The 20,941-nt window shown below is 46.8% G+C and overlaps 1 protein-coding gene across 1 annotated transcript in view; it reads left to right on the top strand.

Moving 5' to 3' along the window:
• Positions 1-20,941, top strand: part of STK10 (serine/threonine kinase 10) — a 967,310-nt gene that overhangs the window by 756,500 nt on the left and 189,869 nt on the right. Inside the window, exon 9 of the mRNA XM_069651382.1 lies at positions 1,996-2,580. Coding sequence (XP_069507483.1) covers positions 1,996-2,580 — 585 coding nt within the window. The remainder of the gene's footprint in view (positions 1-1,995; positions 2,581-20,941) is intronic.

Below are 20,941 nucleotides of genomic sequence, written 5' to 3'. Positions count from 1 at the left end.
TGGATTTTGCCAACATACATGCTCTCAGCGCCCCACAACTGCAGCATCTCATTTAGTAGCTCTTTAGGCATGGGAAAAAGTGAGCCAAACATGCGAAGATGTCCACACTAGCTATTAAATGGTAGGCTGCTGGATCATTTTATTTAATTTAAGGATTCCATGCTTTTGGGCACGCTGTACCGTTATTACATTGGCCCCATATTTCACCCTGCTATTTAGTCACTTGATACCTTTTTAAATCATACAAAGTGTCATGTGTTAAAACATTAACACTGTAATTTCCTGTGTAACATAGTGGTAAAATTGTGTTGATTTAAAAGAAAGTTGCTGTAAAACACCTGATCTCGGTATTAATTTAATAGCATGGTATGGGTAATCGTAGCAGGATATGAGTAATCGTCTGAAACCAACACATTACTACTTCTGCATTTTACTTGCATTGAAAGTGACATCAACTTCACTTTGTCAGGCAATGTTCCATTGTAGTTTATTTAGAAGATGTTGGTGGTTCACCTTCTGGACCCTTTTTCAGGTTACATGTGTAAGAGACCACCTTAAGCTATTGTACGGTCTCCCTAGCCGACCAGCCTCAACCCTTCCATTCTGGTAGCTACTCAGAGCCTGGGCCATTATTGCACACTGAAAGCCATTAAGCAGAAAATGCCTTGGCTCCTGTCCTTCGCCATCCCTTTTCCTGATTGTGCAGGCAGTAGGCTGGTGCTTGCTTGGGCTGGTAGCCCCTGTGCAATTAAAAAGAAAACATTTGTCTGAAAACGAGATGTACAGGATTATCAAAACCTATGCATTTTAAACTGTGCAGGGAATCCATAATCCTGCCTATTTCAGTTACATGTACAGAAAAAGTTAGAGGCTTAAATTCTCTCATTTAATTATAAAAAAAAGGTGGTCATAGAGCGGCTATAGTCAGGCGAAAGGCATTTAACACAAATCAGCTTGATGTCAGTTTGTCTTGCCGTGGTGTGGCCTGTGGGGTCTTCTACACCTGGCCCTGACTGTGAATGGTCAGACCTAGCGTCTGTCCTGAACCTTAAGGTGTGAATTTTTATTCTAGACTTTCCTTGGTAGTTTACGTAAGGGCAAGTGGCAGAACCTTTTAATTGCTTTGCAAACTGAACGGCACATCTCACTATGCTAAATGAGAAAATGCATAAATTGATTGACATACAGTAGTTACTCAAATGTATAGGACGAAGGTGGTATGCTTCTTTAGTTTTGGATAGCAAGGACCCTGGCCCCTCAGGGCGGCTGTTCTTCATTGTGGGCCATGATAGATAAGCACATGCATAGAGAATGGATCCGGAAAGAATTAAGGCATGGTGGAAGGGATCAAATCATGAATGAGCATGAAGGGAACCTGGCAAGGGATAGATAGTGAGCCATACAAAATGCTAATAGCAAGACCTTAAGCAACAGGGTTCCAAGTGCATTTAAGCTTAATATTCGGGGGAGGGAGGCCGGACTGTTGATTAAAAAAATCCCGGCAGCATGGCATTTTAAATCTGACTATATGGCTGGAAATTATAGTTGTGAGTCAAGCCTAGAGCTTTGAGCTCACCTCGAATGGAGGTGAGAAAACGAGTGTAGCAGTACCTCAGGTTTGCAAAATGTTCTGTGCTCACAACAAAAATAGGTTGACTTTTTTAGTTGAAGGCAAGTGGTGTTGTGCAGTGCTTCAGGGTTGTACAATTCCAGGACGGAAGCCTGCCGTGCTTTATAGCCTGTTGACATTAGAAAATTGATGCTTGTTTTTTGGTAAATGTTTGCTGGATGCTGCTTCGTCAATATAAAATCCCTGGGTGGAGAGCCAGTTTGAATATTATACAAAATACTGTTAAGAACAATAGAGAATTATGATGATCAGAATGTTAAGAGTATCATCCTTTCTAAACCCTTGTTTGGATGTGCAATGTCAATGCTGAATATAACAAAAGATGCAATGTGTATTTAATATATTTGATGATTTCTTTTTTTAAGCCTGAAAAATCTCACAAGCGAGACCCATCTCAGCTCAGCCAAATCAGTTTGGAAGGACATAATGCTTCAGAATACCCCATAGAGCCAGCTGTCAATGGCGTTAGACCTTCTCTGGAGCCAGCCCAGGAACCCAACAATGTGCGAAACAACAAAGTCACTGGTGAAGGGCCTGCTCGCGATCACACTCTCCAAAGCATTGTTAGAAATGGATCGATAGTGGGTGGCAAAATTGCAGTGGAGAAGCCAGATATCGTCCTTATTCCACCAGTGCCCGCTGACTACAAGCGTTTGTCACTAGAGGAGAAACAACTCAACTGCCAAAGAAGCAAAGACCATGAATTTGGGGACAAAGGATCTTGGAGCTCTGTAGAAAGGCCAATGAGCATTAATCTGGAAAGCCCGATCAGAGAAGGATGGGAAAGCATTGGCAACGTGTATCTGGATTCTCCAAGCCAATATATTGGCAACCAGTCTATAAGAAACTCTGATTCTGGCAGCATCTCCGCATCAGAAAGCTTGGATCTCAGCTCGTCCCTCTCTGCTGACCTTTCTCTGAACAAGGAGACAGGTTCACTGTCGCTCCGGGTAAGCATGATTGCACACTGTTTGGGGCTTTGATGAGATACTGTTACTAGAATGAAATGGAAACAATCTGCATTGATAGCCAATGGTGACATTAATGGCACAGTTACTGATTTATCAGGAGAGTTACTCGTGATCACATTGGTTTATAGGTATCGCCACTTAACCTCCATCATCACCCCCCTTTGTATCGCATCCTCCGTCACCATCACTTCAGCTTCACTCCTCTCTAGAGCTACAGGTAGCAAATAAAAAAAATCCTAAATTGTTTCTCCATATATCAAAGGCCCCTTGTTATTCCACCTCACCCAGCCGCTAAACCCCCCTCCCTCCCAAAAGAAGTCTCTAATGGTGTCTATTTAATGGGATTTTAAAGATCAGATATTTGGAAATGTCAGGTGAAGGCGAGCGTCCCCAGATAGCACGATCCTCCCCACAATGAGAGACAATGATGGACTCTCCCAAAATGGTAATAAGGCTAAGACAAAGTGCGGGTGAGCTTAATGGGAGTTTTTTATAAGTCAAAATAGGGCATTAAAAGGACTCTGCAAACTCTGAGAGCGCTCTGTCTGACAATAGCAAAGACAGGCGTATATATTGACAAAATGCGTCATAAGAACCTACACACTCACTGGCGTAACAGGGGCCCCCGCAGCCCCCGCGGTGCGGGGGGGCCCGCGGTGTGGGGGGCCCCACCAGCACATGGCTGGGAGGGGGCCCCAGTAAAAAAAAAAAAAGTTCTTTTGAAATTCACTAGGCATTCATAAAGAACATTTCTGTAACAGAAATAATTTCTTTATGAAGGCAGAGTGACTACAAAAAGAAACTTTCTTTTTGAAGTCTGAGGGCCCCCGTAACCCATGACATGGAAGACCCTAGGCTGGAGGCCTCCATGTCATGGGGTGGGGAACCCTATGCCTTCAAAAAGAAATTGTTTGTTTTTGAAGCCACTCAGCCATCATAAAGAAATTATTTTGATTATGGTTCGGTCCTTAACTGAAATAATTTCTTAATGAAGTTATAGTGACTTAAAAAAGAAACAATGGGGCTCATTCTGACCATGCCGGACCGGAAACAACAGTGCTGGTAAGCTTACAGGCACTGTTGTTTCCGGACCGGCATATTACAGGTCTGCCTGGTGGGGCTGCCGTGCCCGACAGGTCTGACCCTGCCAGGCACAGCAGCCACGGTAGGCAGACCTGTCACGGGAGCACCGGCACCGTTAACAATGGTGCAGGTGCTTCTGTGTCCCCATTCCCGTGGAGTCTGGGGTTTAACGAAATTACCGGCACCTGATTTCCCAGCCGCCGGACTTGAAATAGCACGGTGGCACCGGGAAGTCAGGCCATAGTCATTTTTTATGGGTCTGGCGGCAACCCGCCGGTAGCACCAGCACGGTTACCGCTGGACCTGTAATGAGCCCCAATTTCTTTTTTAAGTAATAGGGCCCCCCCTAAACTCCATGAGGTGTGCGTGTATGAGTCTATGGTGAAAGGGTGCACACTCAAATGTATAGCCGGCTGCCTGTGTGTGTATGGTGAAAGGGTGCACACTTAAATGTATGGGTGGCTGTGGGGGTGTGCCTGCATGGTGAAAGGGTGCACACATAAATGTATAGGTGGCTACCTGTGTGAGTGTATGGTGAAAGGGTGCACACTTAAATGTGTGGATGACTGGGTGTGTATAAGGTGAATGGTGTGTGTGCTTGTGTACAGGGGCACAAGAAAACGTTCATTTCGGGGGGGCTAACCCTTCAAATGTTGGGAGAGGCGCTAACTTCACATGCGGTGGGGAGGGGGAAACTTATTTGTGTGGGCGCATCCAAATTATTTACGCATTTTAATGAGACTATTCTAGTGCAGATTCAATGTTACAAGCAGTTAACTCTCTCCTATAAGTCTCCTGTTCCCTTTCTACCCTTCCAATCACTGCCCTGACATGCAAGTACTAAACCCACATCACGATTTCAATCGCCTAAACAATGTGGAATTTGAATGCAGGTACTAACAGTGAAATGCTTTACGTTGGTAATTGCTGGGTTCTTGTTAACAGCAAAAACCAGGTGCCTTTTAAAATCTGTGTCCTGTTCGGTCTGGCAACTGCTCTAAAGGTTAGCCAAGTTGAGTCAATATAGCCCAAAATGTCAGGGGGGTAGTGCTGAAGCCCAGTCAACTCAATGGTGTTGCGCTACTACTTGTGTTTAATGCCTTGCTTACTCCTAGCCCTATTCTTCCTCGTCCCAGTACTTATATACGAGGCAGTACGTGTGTTTGAGGCACTCTGCCTCATACAAAAGTACTGGGAAGAGGTAGAGGTACATGGAGGTAATGCCTGATTTAGCTACCTGTAATCTTCATCACTCCTAGTCCCACTGTTCCTCATCCCAGTACTTACCTAGGAGGCAAGGAGCCTCATACGAAAGCTCTGGGACAAGGAAGAGGGACGCAGAGGTAATTCTGGGCCAAGGAGCTGATTGTGGAGGTTGGGGTGGTGGGTGGGAGGGAGAGTGGATGTGTGGGTGGGCAGGATTGTGTGATAAATCATAATGGTTGTCCATGTCCAGGCTAAGCAGGCATGATATGTGATATTAGTGGCTAGAGAGGCATTTTGATTTAGCCAGTCTAGTCATTCCTCAGTTTGGTATGACTTTCTTTTAACTGGACATTTCTGATAAAGTAGTCCTGCTAACTTTAATTACCTGGCTAGATTGGCATTTGGGTGCTGCTAGTCTAGCCATTTCTTACTGCGGCATTGTATATTTTTCTGGGCATCTGTGATGAAATGATATGATGTGATTCAAGTCATTTATAATGCGCCTGTACACAAGTGTACACAAGGGAGGGATGATAGAGGGAGGACAAGACAAACGATCTCACTAGGCCTTGTGTCATTGTGAGAACGAGAAGTGCAAGGGAAAAGGGAGCAGGGAAGTGCAAGTGAGAGGGGAGGGGAAAACAGGGCAGCAATGCTCTCAGTAAGTGCAGCCAGGGCAGAGCAGCTATTGGTTGTGCAAGGAGAACAATGGACTGCAGGGTTACAGTTACAGCCCCTAAGTGCATGGTAGGCCCGGAGGCAGTGCAAGGGTGACCAATCAAGAAAGAGCCTGGACTCAGAGAGACTCTGAGGGTAGCCAAGCAGCCAGTCAGTACAGCAGACAGGTAGGTCAGGTAGGTCAGCAGGGGGGGAGAGAGAGCGAAAGCAGCAGAGAAGAGGAAAGCTTTTAGCTGCTTCCGAAACTTCAGGTTGTCCGCCTCAAGTTTGAGAGGGGCAGGGAGGCCATTCCAGTTGGAGGCACCAGCAGAGGAGAGAGGTCTACCCCCACTCTCTGCCTGGAGAAATGTCTAAGCCTTAGAGAGTTGGAGGTAGCTGAGTGAAGGGTTAGAGAAAGAAGGTATTTTGGAAGAGAGCATTGGATTTAGTGTTGGCACTGGCCCCAGAAAGCCTTGTGGGCAATGCAAAGGTTCTTGAACTTGATCCTTGCAGCCAGTGGAGAGATTTCAGGGCTGGAGAAATACAATCCCAGGGCTTGAGGCCAAGGCTAAGTCTTGCAGTCCTGTTCTGGATTATTTGCAGATGACGGAGACTAGAGGAAGACAGATTGAGAAAGTGGCTGTTGCAGTAGTCCAGCTTAGCGACAGTGAGCTTCTGGTGGAGAGTGAGAAAGGGAAGAGTCCCTTTGAGGAGGAGCAGCTGGTAGTGGGACTTCTTGGTGATGTCCGAGATGTTAGGAGAGAAAGAGAGTGTGGCGTTGAAGATGACACCAAGGTTTTCTGCCTCGCAGGAAGGCAAAGGAAGAGGGCCCAAGGTGGTCTGCTATAGTGAGAGAGGAAACACAGTGGCAAGGGTCCCAATGAGAAGGATCTCTGTCTTACTGGCATTAAGGCAGAGATTGTTGGAGGCGCACCAATCCTGAATCGTGGATAGACAGTCAGGAATGAGCAAGAGAGGAGAGGAGGATGAGGGGAGCCTGAAGGAAAGCTGAGTCCTCCGCACAACATTGAAAGTTAGAGGATAAGGTAGAGATCAGGGAGGCCAAAGTGGCCAAGTAGAGGTTGAAAAACCAGCGTGAGAGGATAGAGCCCTGGGGAATGCCACAGGTAGAGAGAGGTGGCTGAGAGAATGGGACCACGATCGACCTGGGAGCGGAGTGGCGGTCCAAGTGGAAGTAGGTCAGTCACTCTAGGGTCTGATCTGTGATGCCCAGGTTCTCACAGAGTCGATTGATCAGGATGGCGATGTTGACCCTGTCGAAAGCAGAGGAAAGATGAAGGATGAGAATAGAAGGAATGCTGGAATCAAGGTTAGAGAGCAGCACAGGTGTTAAGGAGAGCAGTTTCCATGCCTCTGGCAGCTCTGAAGCCAGACTGATGGTCATGAAGACAACCAACAGATTCAGTGTGGAGAGTAAGCTGGGAGATGGCAAGCTTTTCCAAGAGTTTGCTCAGGAAAGGTTGAGATTGAGCGATAGTTTTCCAGCAGGTAGGATCAGCAGACTGCTTCTTGAGGAGTGGGTGCACAAGGGAGTGCTCAAAGGGAGAGGTGAACATTGCAGTGGCGAAAGAGTGATTACAGAAATCGGCCAAGGCTGGAGCGAGGGTGTCAATATGGGCTTTGATGGTTCTGGAGGAGCAGCGGAGCACCTGTTTGGACGACACTTTCATAGATCGGACTTGTCTAGAAACCTCGTCAGGTGTTGTCAGAGAGAAAGAGGAAAAAGGAGGAGGAGAGAAGAGATGGCCAAAATGGGCCGAGAGAGGAAGAGGACATAGAGGACAGGATGTCCTGAGATTTAGCAGAGAAATGAGAGGCCAGAGCTGTACAGAGGGCATGGGAGGGAACAGAAGAGGTATAGACCACAACAGGATTGACCAGTTCCTTGCAGATTTTAAAGAGTTTGGCCGTGTTGTTCGAGGCCATGGAGACACATGCTTTATTGTGTGCTCTCTTCTTGATAAGTGTTATTGGTTTGACTGGCATTTTGCTGAAAACAGTACAGGTATGTCTAAATGTAGCCTGGCATTCTGTACTATAATGTTATTACGTGTTTACACTGGTCTACATTGTGCAGCCAGTTGGAAGCATTAATGTTCCTGTGCACTGTTGGTGACTTGCATGTATTGGATTGTGTTACCCTACAAAACAATTGCAAACACTCTGGCTTTATAGCCAATTTGTCTCAGAAAGTGTGCTGTATATTGCATTAAAATACATATTTATATCTTTTTCCTAGTGCAGTGTGCGGCATACCCCTTCAGCAGCACGTTCATGCGTATTGTGCAAGCGTGACAGTCTAGGCCGGCCCAGAGTGTGGCGCAACTGTGATTTGTTGCCGATTTGGGGGGCCCCCTCAGCATGGCTCGCAGGGGGGCCCCCACATTTTGTGTTACGCCACTGTACACACTATAGGGGGCACAAGTTCGTTGGGATTGGGTGGCGACGACTAACTATAGGTGCAGCTGTGATGTGGTTTGCTGTGGTTGGTGGACGTCACTGGTTACCCACGTGGAACGGGCCGGACAGGTCAGCTGGGCTCATCCGGGCGGTGGTCTTGTGCGTTCCGTGACCAGTGTCAGTGATGAACGTCTTTCTTGGCTTTCTGCCCTAAGGCCACGCACACCGCATTCATTCAATATTGCAATATTATCTTCCCCGGTAAATCTTCCAATAGGTTATTCTACAGGTTAATGCAACACAGGAGGAATGCACCTAGAGTGGGGTCTTTTGGTGATACATCAATAGATGGTTACCATCGTCCTGTTGACCGGATATCATAGGTCGTGAGGTCGGGTCCCAGGGCAAGGGGCGAGTTGTCCAAGTTATCATGTCCCGTTAGAAGTCATTATGAATGTGTTCCTGCAGTGTTGCTATAATATTGGGTGTCCTAATTTTACAGGGGCCATTAACCTGGGGTGAGCTGGTGGGACATGGAGCCTAAGGGTGCCTTCGGGCCTGCGTTTATGGCTGGGGTTTACTGCTGAGTTGTAAATAATTCAGGTGACTGGCTGCGGCCCTGGGAGCTGCGGGGGAACGTGAATGTTTGAAGCGGCTCCAGCCGAATTGGGGGAGGTAAAGCAGAGCAGCACAGGCCTCTGCTTCTCGTCTGGCAGGCTTCAATGGGGAGGAGGGGGTGTGGCCTTGGATATGCCCACAATGGTATTTTCCTTGTGTGTTGCAGATTATGTGGAAGAGGCAAAAAATATTTGTATAATGTACAATACTCATTGAGTCTTTTCAAAGCTTATGTTTTCTACATTGTTAGTGCCTTTACATGGCCATTTCAAATGCGTTACCTATACCCATTTTGCAATTGATAACTATATGTTAAGTATTTAACAACCACAACATTTTGTTACATTTCTATACATGCACGGTGAGCGAGGTAGTGGTAAGGTTGGTGGAGTACGCAGGAACAACTGGCCAATGAGACTGATGGCATTGACACATGGTGAGCTTGGACATACATATTGTGCATTTTCGTGCACCAGTCACATGAGCTCCCAATGGGGTTGAATGTGTCTTCCTTTGCACTCTAGCAACATAAGTTCAGTTATGGCATGGGACCTTGGGGTGCATTCTTCTCGGCGAAACATATAACATGAAAACCCCGGGACGCTTTTACCTTTTGCGCATAGCTACGGGGATGTGGGTACTTCAACCAGAATGCCATATAAACACACATTCTGCCATCTTCATGGAGGTTACATGTTTTAAGTCAAAAAGGTCATGGAGGGAAGAGTTTCATCACAGGTAGTTTGCTCATTAGTATTTGGGGGCTCTGCTTTTGTCAGAGGACCATTTTTACAGTTCTTTTCCACCCCGACCCTGCTGGCCGGGTCATACTGGGAGCAGTGATACACTGCGGAAGGTGAATGTTACAGTGTTTGCCTCTAGCGCTAGCTCATGTCTGTCTGTTCGTGGGAACGGGCTCTCAGCGGATCTGCCAGGGAGCTGCGGCCGCAGGGATAAGTGAGACTCTCCAAGGGTGGGGGCCACGCTGTGGTGCACAGGGCTCATGCCATTTTGATTTCACAAAATGGTTTCCAGGGCCTAGTTTAATACAGCATGTTTGGTCAATGTCTTCAGCCAGTGGTCCACCCGCCACCTGGGCCCTGGTGGCAGGGGGAACCCCTGACGAGCCATGGACTTCACAGGGGGGAGAAGCTGCAGGGGAGGGAGGTCTCTTGGACCAATCCTCCCATACATTTCCCCCCTTTCGTTACTTAAGTAACGAATACTGTAACTCCCTCAACCTCTTGCGTTCTTCTTCTTTTACTGTAACTCCTTCAACCTCTTGCGTTCTTCTTCTTCAGCTACAGCCTCATCCCATGCAGGGGTACCTTTTATGGGCATCCATGCCCTACACACTCCTCGCAGGCTTTCTCCCCTTCTAGCATACTCGTCCGGTGTGCAGGTGAGATATATACAATCTTCATCCTCATCCAAATCCACCTACACCTCCTCATACCATTCAAGTACACGGGGCTCTTTAATTGTAGTGTGCCACAGCCTGTCTACTACATCTCCGCTGTGGTACCTGGGCACCATCTGGAATCTTGGTGTGTTTTCTGTTCCTGTTTGTACCTCTACTTCCTGCATATGTTGTATCGTACCGCGAGCATTGGCCATTGTTACCATCATCATTGCACCTTTTGGTACTGCGTTTGCACAACATCGAAGGCCCACCTGGCACATACAAAAAATAAAAAGGAGGAACACTATTGTCGGCATAAAAAAATTTAAGTCATTCCCAGCCATGATGGGACCCAGGAGAAGATGTTGTCGATCCATGCGCTTGCTCCTGCTCCACCTTCCATTTTCATTCTTTCTCCTAGGTTATGTACGGCTTCAATCACGTGTGATAAGGAACCATTATCTGTGTCTTCGGAAGGTACGAAAGTGCAGCAGGCACTTCCAATTTTTCGGCAAACACCTCCGTCCATCGCTGTTAACAGGTCCAAGACATACCTATTTTGCATGGTCATTAGCCGCAGTGCTCGCAGTTCCACTTTTATTACTTTAAATCCTTCTTCAGTGTCATTCGCCAGCTGGATCAGCTCCCAGCGTGTAATTTGGAGCCATTTTGCATTCGCTCGTGCCTGGATGCTAGGGATGAGTGAGGCAAAGAAAGTTTCTGCAGAGCTGAATAATCGATATCTGTCCGGGATCTGTGCCAGCAGCTCTGATGATGCTTTTGATATGTAGTTTGATGATCGTCTGTTTCGTGACAGCATCTCCCCCTTGTTACCGGAAGACAGGACATATACTTGTGACTCTGCAGTTGGCTGGGCCTCATTCTGCTGCGGGGTCTTTCGCATTTTCTTGCTCCCATCAATGTGGCTTTCCGGTATCACCATTAGTGCGGAATGTAGGGTGGCCAATGAGCAGCTGCCACTCCAGGATTGTGGGAGGTGCAGGTAGGCCTGGTTGCCACATACCCAATAAGTGTCCATGAGGGCCCCTGTTCCTTTTCTCATATCCGGGATGGTGAGGGTCTTGTTGCAATTTTTGTTTACTTCCATGATGGCTTTCCCGTCTCCCTTGAAACACAGAACACATAGTTTATTTCTTTCTGTAGCTTGAAGGGCTTTTCAATGGCCGTCACCCAAGTCAATTTTGAGATGTGCTCCTTCCATACTGGTGTGCATGTTTTCTCTATCCACTGCAGTTTCTCTGGTGCCACACCTCGATGCGCTTCAGCTTTGCACATTATTTCTTCATCTTTCCACTTATTTTCAGAAAATAATGTCCCTTGTATTATAAAGAATGGTTCCTCTAAACATATCACTCCTTCCGCTTTCGGATAACAGGTCTTCTCATTCTGCAGCATTTTAAAAGTTACCTCGTGTGCCTGGAAGGTGTTCTTAATTCTGCTCAACGTGAGATGAAGGAGACATTGGGCATCCACAATAGGCAACTCTCTTGGCAGCAATACTTTAGGTGTACCTGAAGCATGGGGAATGAGGGAGCAGACATAACAGCTCTCATTTGTTGTTTGCTTAGCAGCTACACTCATGTCTACATACCATTTATTTGTCTGGTGGGGGTTTTGTGGGTCTTCCATCTTGTCGAGTCCCAACCCGTGATACTCGTCGTATTTCCTCCTTCCCGCCTCCCTTTTCCTCCTATTATATCTAAGATATCTCCCAGCTTCATGGACGAGGAACAGTGTAGGCCCCCCTTTCTCCCCTCCGCCCCCTTCCCCCATTCATTGTATAATGCTTTGTATCTCACTGTCATCTCTTCATTCTCTTTCTTTATACTATCAAGCAGTGTGTTTTCATGTTGTGGGGGTGGGCGCGCTGGTGGGAGTGTTGTACAGCCATGATATAACAGAAGGGTTGCGATCATTTAAACTGTGGGCATTGTAATTAGATGCTTTTGGTGGGGAAGCTGTGCTGTTTCGCATTTTTTCATGCAGGCTTTCATTTGGCGAGGTAGCAACATTGGGCGGTGTCGTGTAATATCCCCATACAAGTTTAGATCCGTCCCACACCAATAAATCACCTTCTTTAGTATTTACAGTTGTGGTTTGATTTGTTACATTAATCCCATTCTTCCCTCCCCCCTCGTTCATCTCAATAGAGATGAACGCTATAAACCAATAAGTAACCAAGCCAAACAGTGTTGTAAAAAACAATGTAATGCATACAGACAACCCACACTCATATGAATATCTACATCTTTCCGCTAAAACTTCTCTATATCTAATCAATCTAGTCGTTGCAGGCTGTCCGTTTGTTGCCATGCTAATTCCTGTTTGAGAAATAAATGTGCATTAAGTGAGTGCATGTAAACATTTTTGTTGGCACTGTATGTACCAGGATGTCATAAAAGTGAGATGGGTTGGGTGGGGGGGAAGCATGCACAGATAAGGGAGCAGACAATATACATATTTTTCACACCGTTATCTTCACTTAAACACATTTTTCTTTTTTGTTGTTTTTTTCATTTATCTCGATCAATAACCTGTAATAGAATTCCTTCGTTAACAGTTTTATCTATCAGTTACACTCCTCCATTCACTTGTTCACGTTCACTCATCATTTTCATTACTTTTGTTTGCTGTTGTCTGTGCCTCCCCATCCACCTCTTCCTGTACACTATTATATGCCTTTCGCACATCTGTCAAATGTATCCAGTATCTGAGCCCCTTTACTTTTACAGCTGTTGGGGGACAAAATACCACTTCGTACTGCTCATGGAACCTTGGGGCATTCCACCTGCGCACAAAGCTCCGGACATAAATGAACTCTCCTGGCATTAATTGCACCTGTGTTTCAGGCTCTGCAAGGGACACCTTTGTGTTCCCTTCTTCCCTTGTGAATGGTGGTGACAGCTGCCTTGCGATTGCACGCGCTGCCCTAGTTAGCTTCTTCAGGTATTCTGTGAATTCATCTCCCAATATTGTGGCGCTTCTGTGTGCATCTGAGTGTTGGCGTAGTGGGGAATGTGCTGTGAGCATCGGTCTCCCTGTCACAATTTCGTGCGGGGACAGATGGTGATCCTAGCTCGGCTGATTCCTCAGCTCAAACAGTGCAAGGGGTAAGCAGTAGATCCAGTTTTTCTTCAACGAAAAACACAATTTAGACAGTCTCCCTTTTAACAGACCGTTCATCTTTTCGACAACGCCATTACTTTGAGGATGATAAATCGAGCACAGTTTATGCTTTATTCCTAATAACGCGGTCACTTCTTTGAAGAGCTTGTTCACAAAATGAGTGCCGTTGTCTGAGCGAATTACATCGCAAATTCCCCAGCGCGGGAACACTTCCCTTACTAAGAACTTTGCAACGCTCTTAGCATCAGGTCGCGCACATGGACCCGCTTCCACCCACCTGGAAAATGGACATACAACTACTATCATGTAGCGTGCCCCATTACACCTCTCCCCCATTTCTGCATAATCAATGTGCAGTTCTCTGAAGGGCCCTGTTGGTTTTGGAATTGGCCCCCTGAGTGTCCGTAGGGTCATCCCAGAGTTATATATTTGGCACGTTGTGCACTCCATTGTCAATCTAGATATGTGTTCCTGGAGACATGGCACGAACCAGTCTTCCTGTATCTCTGCTGCAATGTGTTGTTTAGTATTATGCGCTGGAAAGTGTAATTGCTGAAATTCTATCTCTAACAGTTTGATGGGCATTACTACTTTTCCTGAGTTATTTTGGCGCCACAATAAGTCTGTTGCCGATTGGCTGCACCGCCTTTTTTTCCCACACCATCTTTTCATCACAACTGGCCCCTTCCTGCAGTTCTAGTATTTGTGATATGGGCATGGCATTGTATCCTTCTGGGAGCTCTTCGTTCATCTTGTGCTGCAATAGGTACTCGCCTGTTCCAGGTCTTTCAAAATACAAAGCCTCTTTGGCAGCAGCGTCGGCTGCCGCGTTTCCCAAAGATACAACGTCTGTGTTGGACGTATGTGCTTGGCACTTCACTATTGCTACCACTGTTGGATCTTTTAGGGCCTCAATCAATTCCTTCAGCAGTTCGGCATGCTGCACTGGGGTCCCATCTTCCCTTTGAAACCCTCTCCTCCCCCACCGGGCTAGACCTCTGTGTACTGTCGTCGTCATGTAGGCTGAATCTGTATCTATTGTTACTGCACATCTTTTAGCTGCATGTAATGCTTCTATTAGGGCGATAAATTCTGCTGCTTGGGCTGAGAAATGGGACGGAAGGCGATACTGTACCAGTACTTCATGCTCACCTTCTTCTAGCCTTACTACTGCTAGTCCCACGTGTTTCTCTCCTGTGTCCATGTCAATCGATGCTGACCCATCCACAAAGTACACCTCTCCCTCGCTCAGGGCATTTTCACACACCACCGTGCCCTCCCCCGTTTCTCCTGCGTATGTTGCACAATTGTGTTCTTGCATGTCCTCCAGTGTGCATGGTTCTGTGATGAATGTTGCCGGGTTTACTGTCCTGCACCTTACCACGTGAATATTGGCGCTGGACAATATTATCTCGTAGGCAGTTGCTCGCTGTGTGGTCAGTGTGCTTTTTGACCTTTCAAGTATTGCAAATAGGGAGTGTTCCACAAACAACGTGACAGGGCACCCCATTACTATTGTGGCACTTTTCTCAATGGCGAACGCGGCGGCGGCGAGAGACTGCTCGCACCCGAAGTGGCCTTGCATCACTGCATCTAATGTGCCACTATAGTAAGCCAATGGTTTGTGTCCTAGGGAAGTCTTTTGTGTCAGTACAGCTGTCATAAGTGTTCCCTTACAATGTGAGAACAGGTAAAATTTGCGCTCATAATCAGGATTGGCGAGTACTGGAGCACTCGAGATCAGTTCTTTTAGCGACCCAAACGAGTCACTCATTTCTTTTGACCACTCTATTTTCCTGTTCTCTTGCTGGGCCTCTTTGAGTGCTTGCAGTAATGGCCTGGTGTAGGCTGCATAATCTAGTATCCATGCTCTGCAATAGTTACACATTCCCAAGAATGTCTGCATCTCCTTCACTGTTATTGGTTCTCTCACTGACCTTATTGCTTCTACTCTGTCAGGTATTATTCTTTTCCCGTCTTTTGATATCAGCTGTCCCAGGTACAGCACTTCTGACTGACAGTATTGTAGCTTCCCCTTGTCCACCTTGTACCCTTTATTCGCCAGCAGCGTCAAGAGTGTTACTGAGTCTTTTCTGCACGTCTCTTCATTCTGTGCGCAGACGAGCAAATCGTCTACGTACTGAATGATTGTGCTTTCCACTGATAAATTACCCAAGTCTTCGTGTAGTATGCTGTTGAATATGCTTGGACTTTCACAGTACCCCTGAGGTAACCTGCAATGCTCGTATCTCTTCCCCCCCTAATGTGAATGCTGTCAAGTATCTGCTTTCTTCTGCCAAGGGGATGGAGAAGAATGCATTTTTCAAATCAACCACTGTGAAATGTGATGCCGTTTTTGGGATGCTGCACAGTATGGATGCAGGGTTCGGGACCAAAAGGAATTTTTTTTGTCTGACGTCATTTAGGGGGCGTAAATCTTGGATCATCCTCCAAGCCCCTCCCTTTGCCTTTTTGATCGGGTAGATACAGGTGTTACATGGGGAGTTTGAGGGCACTATTATCCCCTGTGCTAGCAATGCATTTATTGTCTCGTCTTTTATCCCTTCCTCTGCTTCGCGGGACAATGGGTATTGTTTCACTCGGGGCACAATTGCCCCTGGTTTGAGTTTTTTACCACTGGTGTCACTCCATGCAACAAACCTATATCATGGGGGCCTGTTGTCCACAAATTGTTTGGCACCAGTCACAAGTCATCATCAAAAAAGGACGGTGGCGTTCCCACCACTGCCATCAACTGGACGGGTACTTGTCTTGTCTGAATCAAAATGTCACAGGGCATTGCTATTTCCATTATTATCTCGCCATCACTCTCCGCATCAGAAAAGAGATCCTCATCAGATAAGTCTCGTAGGGCAATATCAGCATTGATGCACAGTACAGTGCGCCATTCACACCCGTCTATGTCCATCCCAATTACTGCAATCCTTTTTGCTGATACCTGTACAGCATGTAGGTCTAAGGATACCACTGACCTTGGTGCTATGTCTGGGCATACTATTGGGTGGAAGATAAATTCTGCGGGTATTCTCCACTCTAACTTTTTTAGCTCGGGAACTACTTGGGCCAGTGTCTTTAAACCTTGGATGAACATTCTTTCGTCCACTGGCATGCCGTGTATTTCCGGTGCCGTTGTCCGGGCCTGCACCACCAGCATTACACGTAATGGGCATATTCCTGGGGTTGAGCACACTATACCTCTTTCTGTAAATGATATTGTCATGTTAAGCTTGCTAAGAAAGGTCCCTTCCGAGCAGGTTTATTGGCGATTGTTCATAATACAGTAAGGGTGTCTTTACCGTTTTACCCCCCACTGTCATATCCAAATCTTCTGTGTAAGGAACTTCAATTACAGCCCCAGAGAACCCCTGCGTCTCTAACTTCCGGTTAGATAACGGAAACCGGCCCTCACGAATACATGATTTCTCGGCTCCCGAATCCACCATGAATATTAACTGCTTGTCTCCTATCTGCGCCCCTACCAATGGTTCCTCCACTGCATAGTAGGTGGTAGATAGAACAGGACATGCAAGTGTTCTCTGTGGGCTGTCCTATGCTGGTTGTCTCGTTGTTGGCCCTCCCTCCCCCCGGCTGAAGACGCTTCCTGAAACTACTGACACACCACTATAGGGGGCTGGTGCTGGTGCTCCATTGGCATTCGTTGCGAAAGTGTTGCCTGGGGTGTAGTGCATAGTATCGTTGTTTTGTGGGTGATTCTGTGTTCTGTAGTGATGCGCTTGCCTTTGCTCTGGGTACCCCTGTTCTTGTTCCCTCTGTTGTCGTCCCGTTGGAAGACCATATGGGCTTCCTGGGTGAGGGTTGCCATAGTGTTCTATCTCTGGAAATCCGTTGTTTGATCTACTCCTGCACTCTCTGGAAAAGTGCCCCCACCTCCCGCAGTTCCAACAGCTTCCCTGCGCACCTCTGGGACCTTGCCATCCATTTCCTCTGTTTCCCCCGTACCCTTGTCCACCCCCTCTGCGACCCCTGTACCCACCTCGTCCCCCTCGAGGGGCCCAATCTTTCCACTGCGGAACTCCACTCTGCTCCTGCTCGTTCCACTGCCGTTGCCCTGCTCCTGCCCAATTCGTTGCCATCCTCTCCTGTATTGCTACCAGCCCCTCCTCCTCCTCTTCTCCCTCCCTGCTGTGTGGGAGCGCGGCTACTGCTGCAGCGACCTTCACCAGTTTTGTTTGTACTAACTGCCTCGTCTGCCAATCTTTTTTGTGCTATCTCCTTTACCCTGTCTTTTATTCATTTACAGTGGTGAACTATTATGCTCTGTATTTCGGGCCACCCTTTTGCCTCAATACCTGCAATTTTGCCAAGTGCCTTTTGTACCTCTTTAGGGAGCCCTCTCTTTATTATAAAGTAAAATAATGATGTTGATTGATACCAGGGCGTGCCCGTTTCCGCTCTCCACATCTCCTGGACCCGAAAAATGTAATCCATAGCATCTTCCCCATCATTCATCGTGCATTGCATTACTGACTGCAAATCTGGGGTGTCTGGGAATGTCTCTCTTAGTGAGTCCCACACCCTTGCACGTACTGTGTTAAAAGAGGCACCATCATGGCGATCGCAGTCTAACGTTACTCCCGGGAAGCCAGCCTTTACCCATTCTCTGTCAGCTTGATCCCCAACTGCCGATACTAGCAGACTTTTCACATCACCTATTGCTAGAGGTACCCCGGCTGTGTGTTTCTCAAATGCATATATCCACTTGCTTGCCCCTCCTGATAGCGGTGGTAGTAGCTTTAACAGATTGGCCTTATCCATCTGAGCCCAGGGTATGTAATTCGGCCTCCCTCCTCCCCTGTGTATTAGCGGGAGTTGTAACTTCCCCTTTGTCGTCTTATCTGTACTCAACTTCATTCCGTTCTTTCCTGTGGTGCCATTTTTCCCAGCCTATTCCTTAGTCGTCCTGTCCACTCTTCTTCCATGGTTCTCCCTGAACACGCACCATCCACCCCCTCACTTCCTCCTCCCATTGCCATGCTTAACCTTTCACTCTCCTCTAAGTCCTCTTCTATATCACACAACAGCTCCTCTCTCCCTCCTGTGGTCCTTATATCATTGTCAGTACGCTCCTCTCTCTCCTCCAGTTCAATTATTCGGGCCGGTTCTTCTTGTATCCTAAACAATATCTCCCCCTTCTTCCACCCTTCCTCAATGGTTTTATCATGACTCTGTGCTCTTGATGTGAGCTCTGACCTAGCAGCATTAGTCGCAGTCTGTTCACATATGCTTTTTATCCTCGAGAGCTCGTCTTTTGCTACAGAGAGCCTGGACTCTAGGTCTTCTGTTAGTTTCTCTATGTTCACTATTGGTGTACTTACCTGGTCGCACTCTCTATGACTCTCATACGGCGGGGGTGGTGTTGGCCCTCGGGTCGTAGTGACTGTTGTTGGGGGTACATATGTTGGGTCCCTGTATCCTTCTGCGGGCACTGGCTTATTTAGTATTGGGTACAACCTAGTTACCTGTACTGGGGACTCCCCTTCTGGCAACACCTTGTCGCCTTTTGGTATTAGTAATGGATTGTCAGTGGTAGATGGCAGATCAGTACCTAACTCCCATTTCTTGGGTGGGGGTACTTCTTCAAACAATCTCCATAAGTCTAATATTTCTCTCCTATTATGTAACTGCTTCCCCTTGTATTTTAAATAAATACATGTAGCTACCATATCCAGGACACTCTTGTCAAATGATCCCCCTTCTGGCCATATTTGGGGTAACCCTTCCCCCTTTAGCTCTGTAATCCACTGGTCGTGATATTTCTTAATGCGTTCAGCATACCCAGGTAGATTCTTACAAATATGAGCTAATGCTGTTTCTGCCCCCATAGTTCGTGGTTGCTCGATACGGATGTATATCTATATATATCTTTATATAGATGTATCACCAGATATATCTAAGTATTTGTGTATCACTGCATGTGGGGACCTGCGTGTGTTTCCGCCACCTGAACAAAATAAGAATGGCTGCGCACAGCCTCTATTCTGTATACTTTTAGGGGGCACATACAAAAGCAAACCACCCTTTGTACACCACCAATATCTTCAGCAAATTTATCCAACAAAAAAACAGTCACCTTACTGCATTGCGCTCTTCCTTGTAAAATTTCTTCTGGTCGCACTTACCATGACCACACCATAATTATGCACTTATGACCACTCTTACACATTCATCGTGACAAATATGTTCTGGCATATGTGATGCGTACACACCCATAAGCAACACTCTATTCACAGCTCAATTTGTAATCCCTTTCCTCCCTTGCTAGCTGTCCCTTTCTTTCTTAATCTGATATTAATTTGTTTTGTAGTTTTGATATAAACTCGTCTTTCTACTTAGGTTATCTTTTCTCCTTTTTTTTTTGTACTAACCCTGTTTTTTCCCTGTAAACCCAGAGAGTAGAATAGAAATAATAGCAGCCACTAATGTATTCACCGTGTCTCCCTTTTACCAGACACCTTTATCTTATTTTCACTTCTTCATATCCTTTATCTTATTTTCACTTCTTCATATATTCCCAGTACTAGTCAAGATAGCACTATGCAGCGCCGCCTTCTACCCCCTCGTGGAGCTAGGTTCCCGTCTCTTTATCTCTTTTCACCTTGTGATCCTAATGGCCATATGCAAAGAAAAAGTAAAGAAAGTCTAGAGTGGTTCTTAGTAGTCCCAAAGTGTCCCCCCTTCAAACAACCTCGTTCCCTGTCCTGTTTTCCTCCCCTGCTCCCTTTATGGTCGCTCGCACTTAATACTCACGTGCCCGTCTTGAACCGAGAGTCTCTGAAGTGGGTCCGTCCAGGCGAGCGGTACTCAAAGGGGATTTTTCAACCGGGATCCAGTACCTTCTCTCTGTTGAGTGCGCACTTCTGAGCGTACCGGTCGCCGTTGGCGGGCAGCCTTCCGGAGCCGGCACACCGTGCGCATCCCTTTTCGACCGGAGATTTTCGTGCCAAAGGGGACGGTAGGGATATATATGTTAAGGAAAAATAATCATCACGCTGTCGGGGTCACCACTGAAGGCGAGCGTCCCCAGATAGCACGATCCTCCCCACAATGAGAGACAATGATGGACTCTCCCAAAATGGGAATAAGGCTAAGACAAAGTGCGGGTGAGCTTAATGGGAGTTTTTTATAAGTCAAAATAGGGCATGCAAAGGACTCTGCAAACTCCGAGAGCACTCTGTCTGACAATAGCAAAGACAGGCGTATATATTTACAAAATGCGTCATAAGAACCTACACACTATAGGGGGCACAAGTTCGTGGGGATTGGGTGGCGACGACTAACTATAGGTGCAGCTGTGATGTGGTTTGCCGTGGTTGGTGGACGTCACTGGTTACCCATGTGGGCCGGGCCGGGCAGGTCAGCTGGGCTCATCCGGGCGGTGTTGTTGTGCCAGCCGTGACCAGTGTCAGTGATGAACGTCTTTCTTGGCTTTCTGCCCTAAGGCCACGCACACCGCATTCATTCAATATTGCAATATTATCTTCCCCGGTAAATCTTCCCATAGGTTATTCTACAGGTTAATGCAACACAGGAGGAATGCACCTAGAGTGGGGTCTTTTGGTGATACATCAATACATGGTTACCATCGTCCTGTTTACTGGATATCATAGGTCGTGAGGTCGGGTCCCAGGGCAAGGGGCGAGTTGTCCAAGTTATCATGTCCTGTTAGAAGTCATTATGAATGTGTTCCTGCAGTGTTGCTATAATATTGGGTGTCCTAATTTTACAGGGGCCATTAACCTGGGGTGAGCTGGTGGGTCATGGAGC

Source organism: Ambystoma mexicanum, chromosome 3p (genome assembly GCF_040938575.1).
Source record: "Ambystoma mexicanum isolate Mex_15411 chromosome 3p, UKY_AmexF1_1, whole genome shotgun sequence".
Classification (NCBI taxonomy): Eukaryota; Metazoa; Chordata; class Amphibia; order Caudata; family Ambystomatidae; genus Ambystoma; species Ambystoma mexicanum.
The sequence above is the reverse complement of the archived record's forward strand: the minus strand, read 5'-3'. Positions and strand labels throughout refer to the sequence as shown.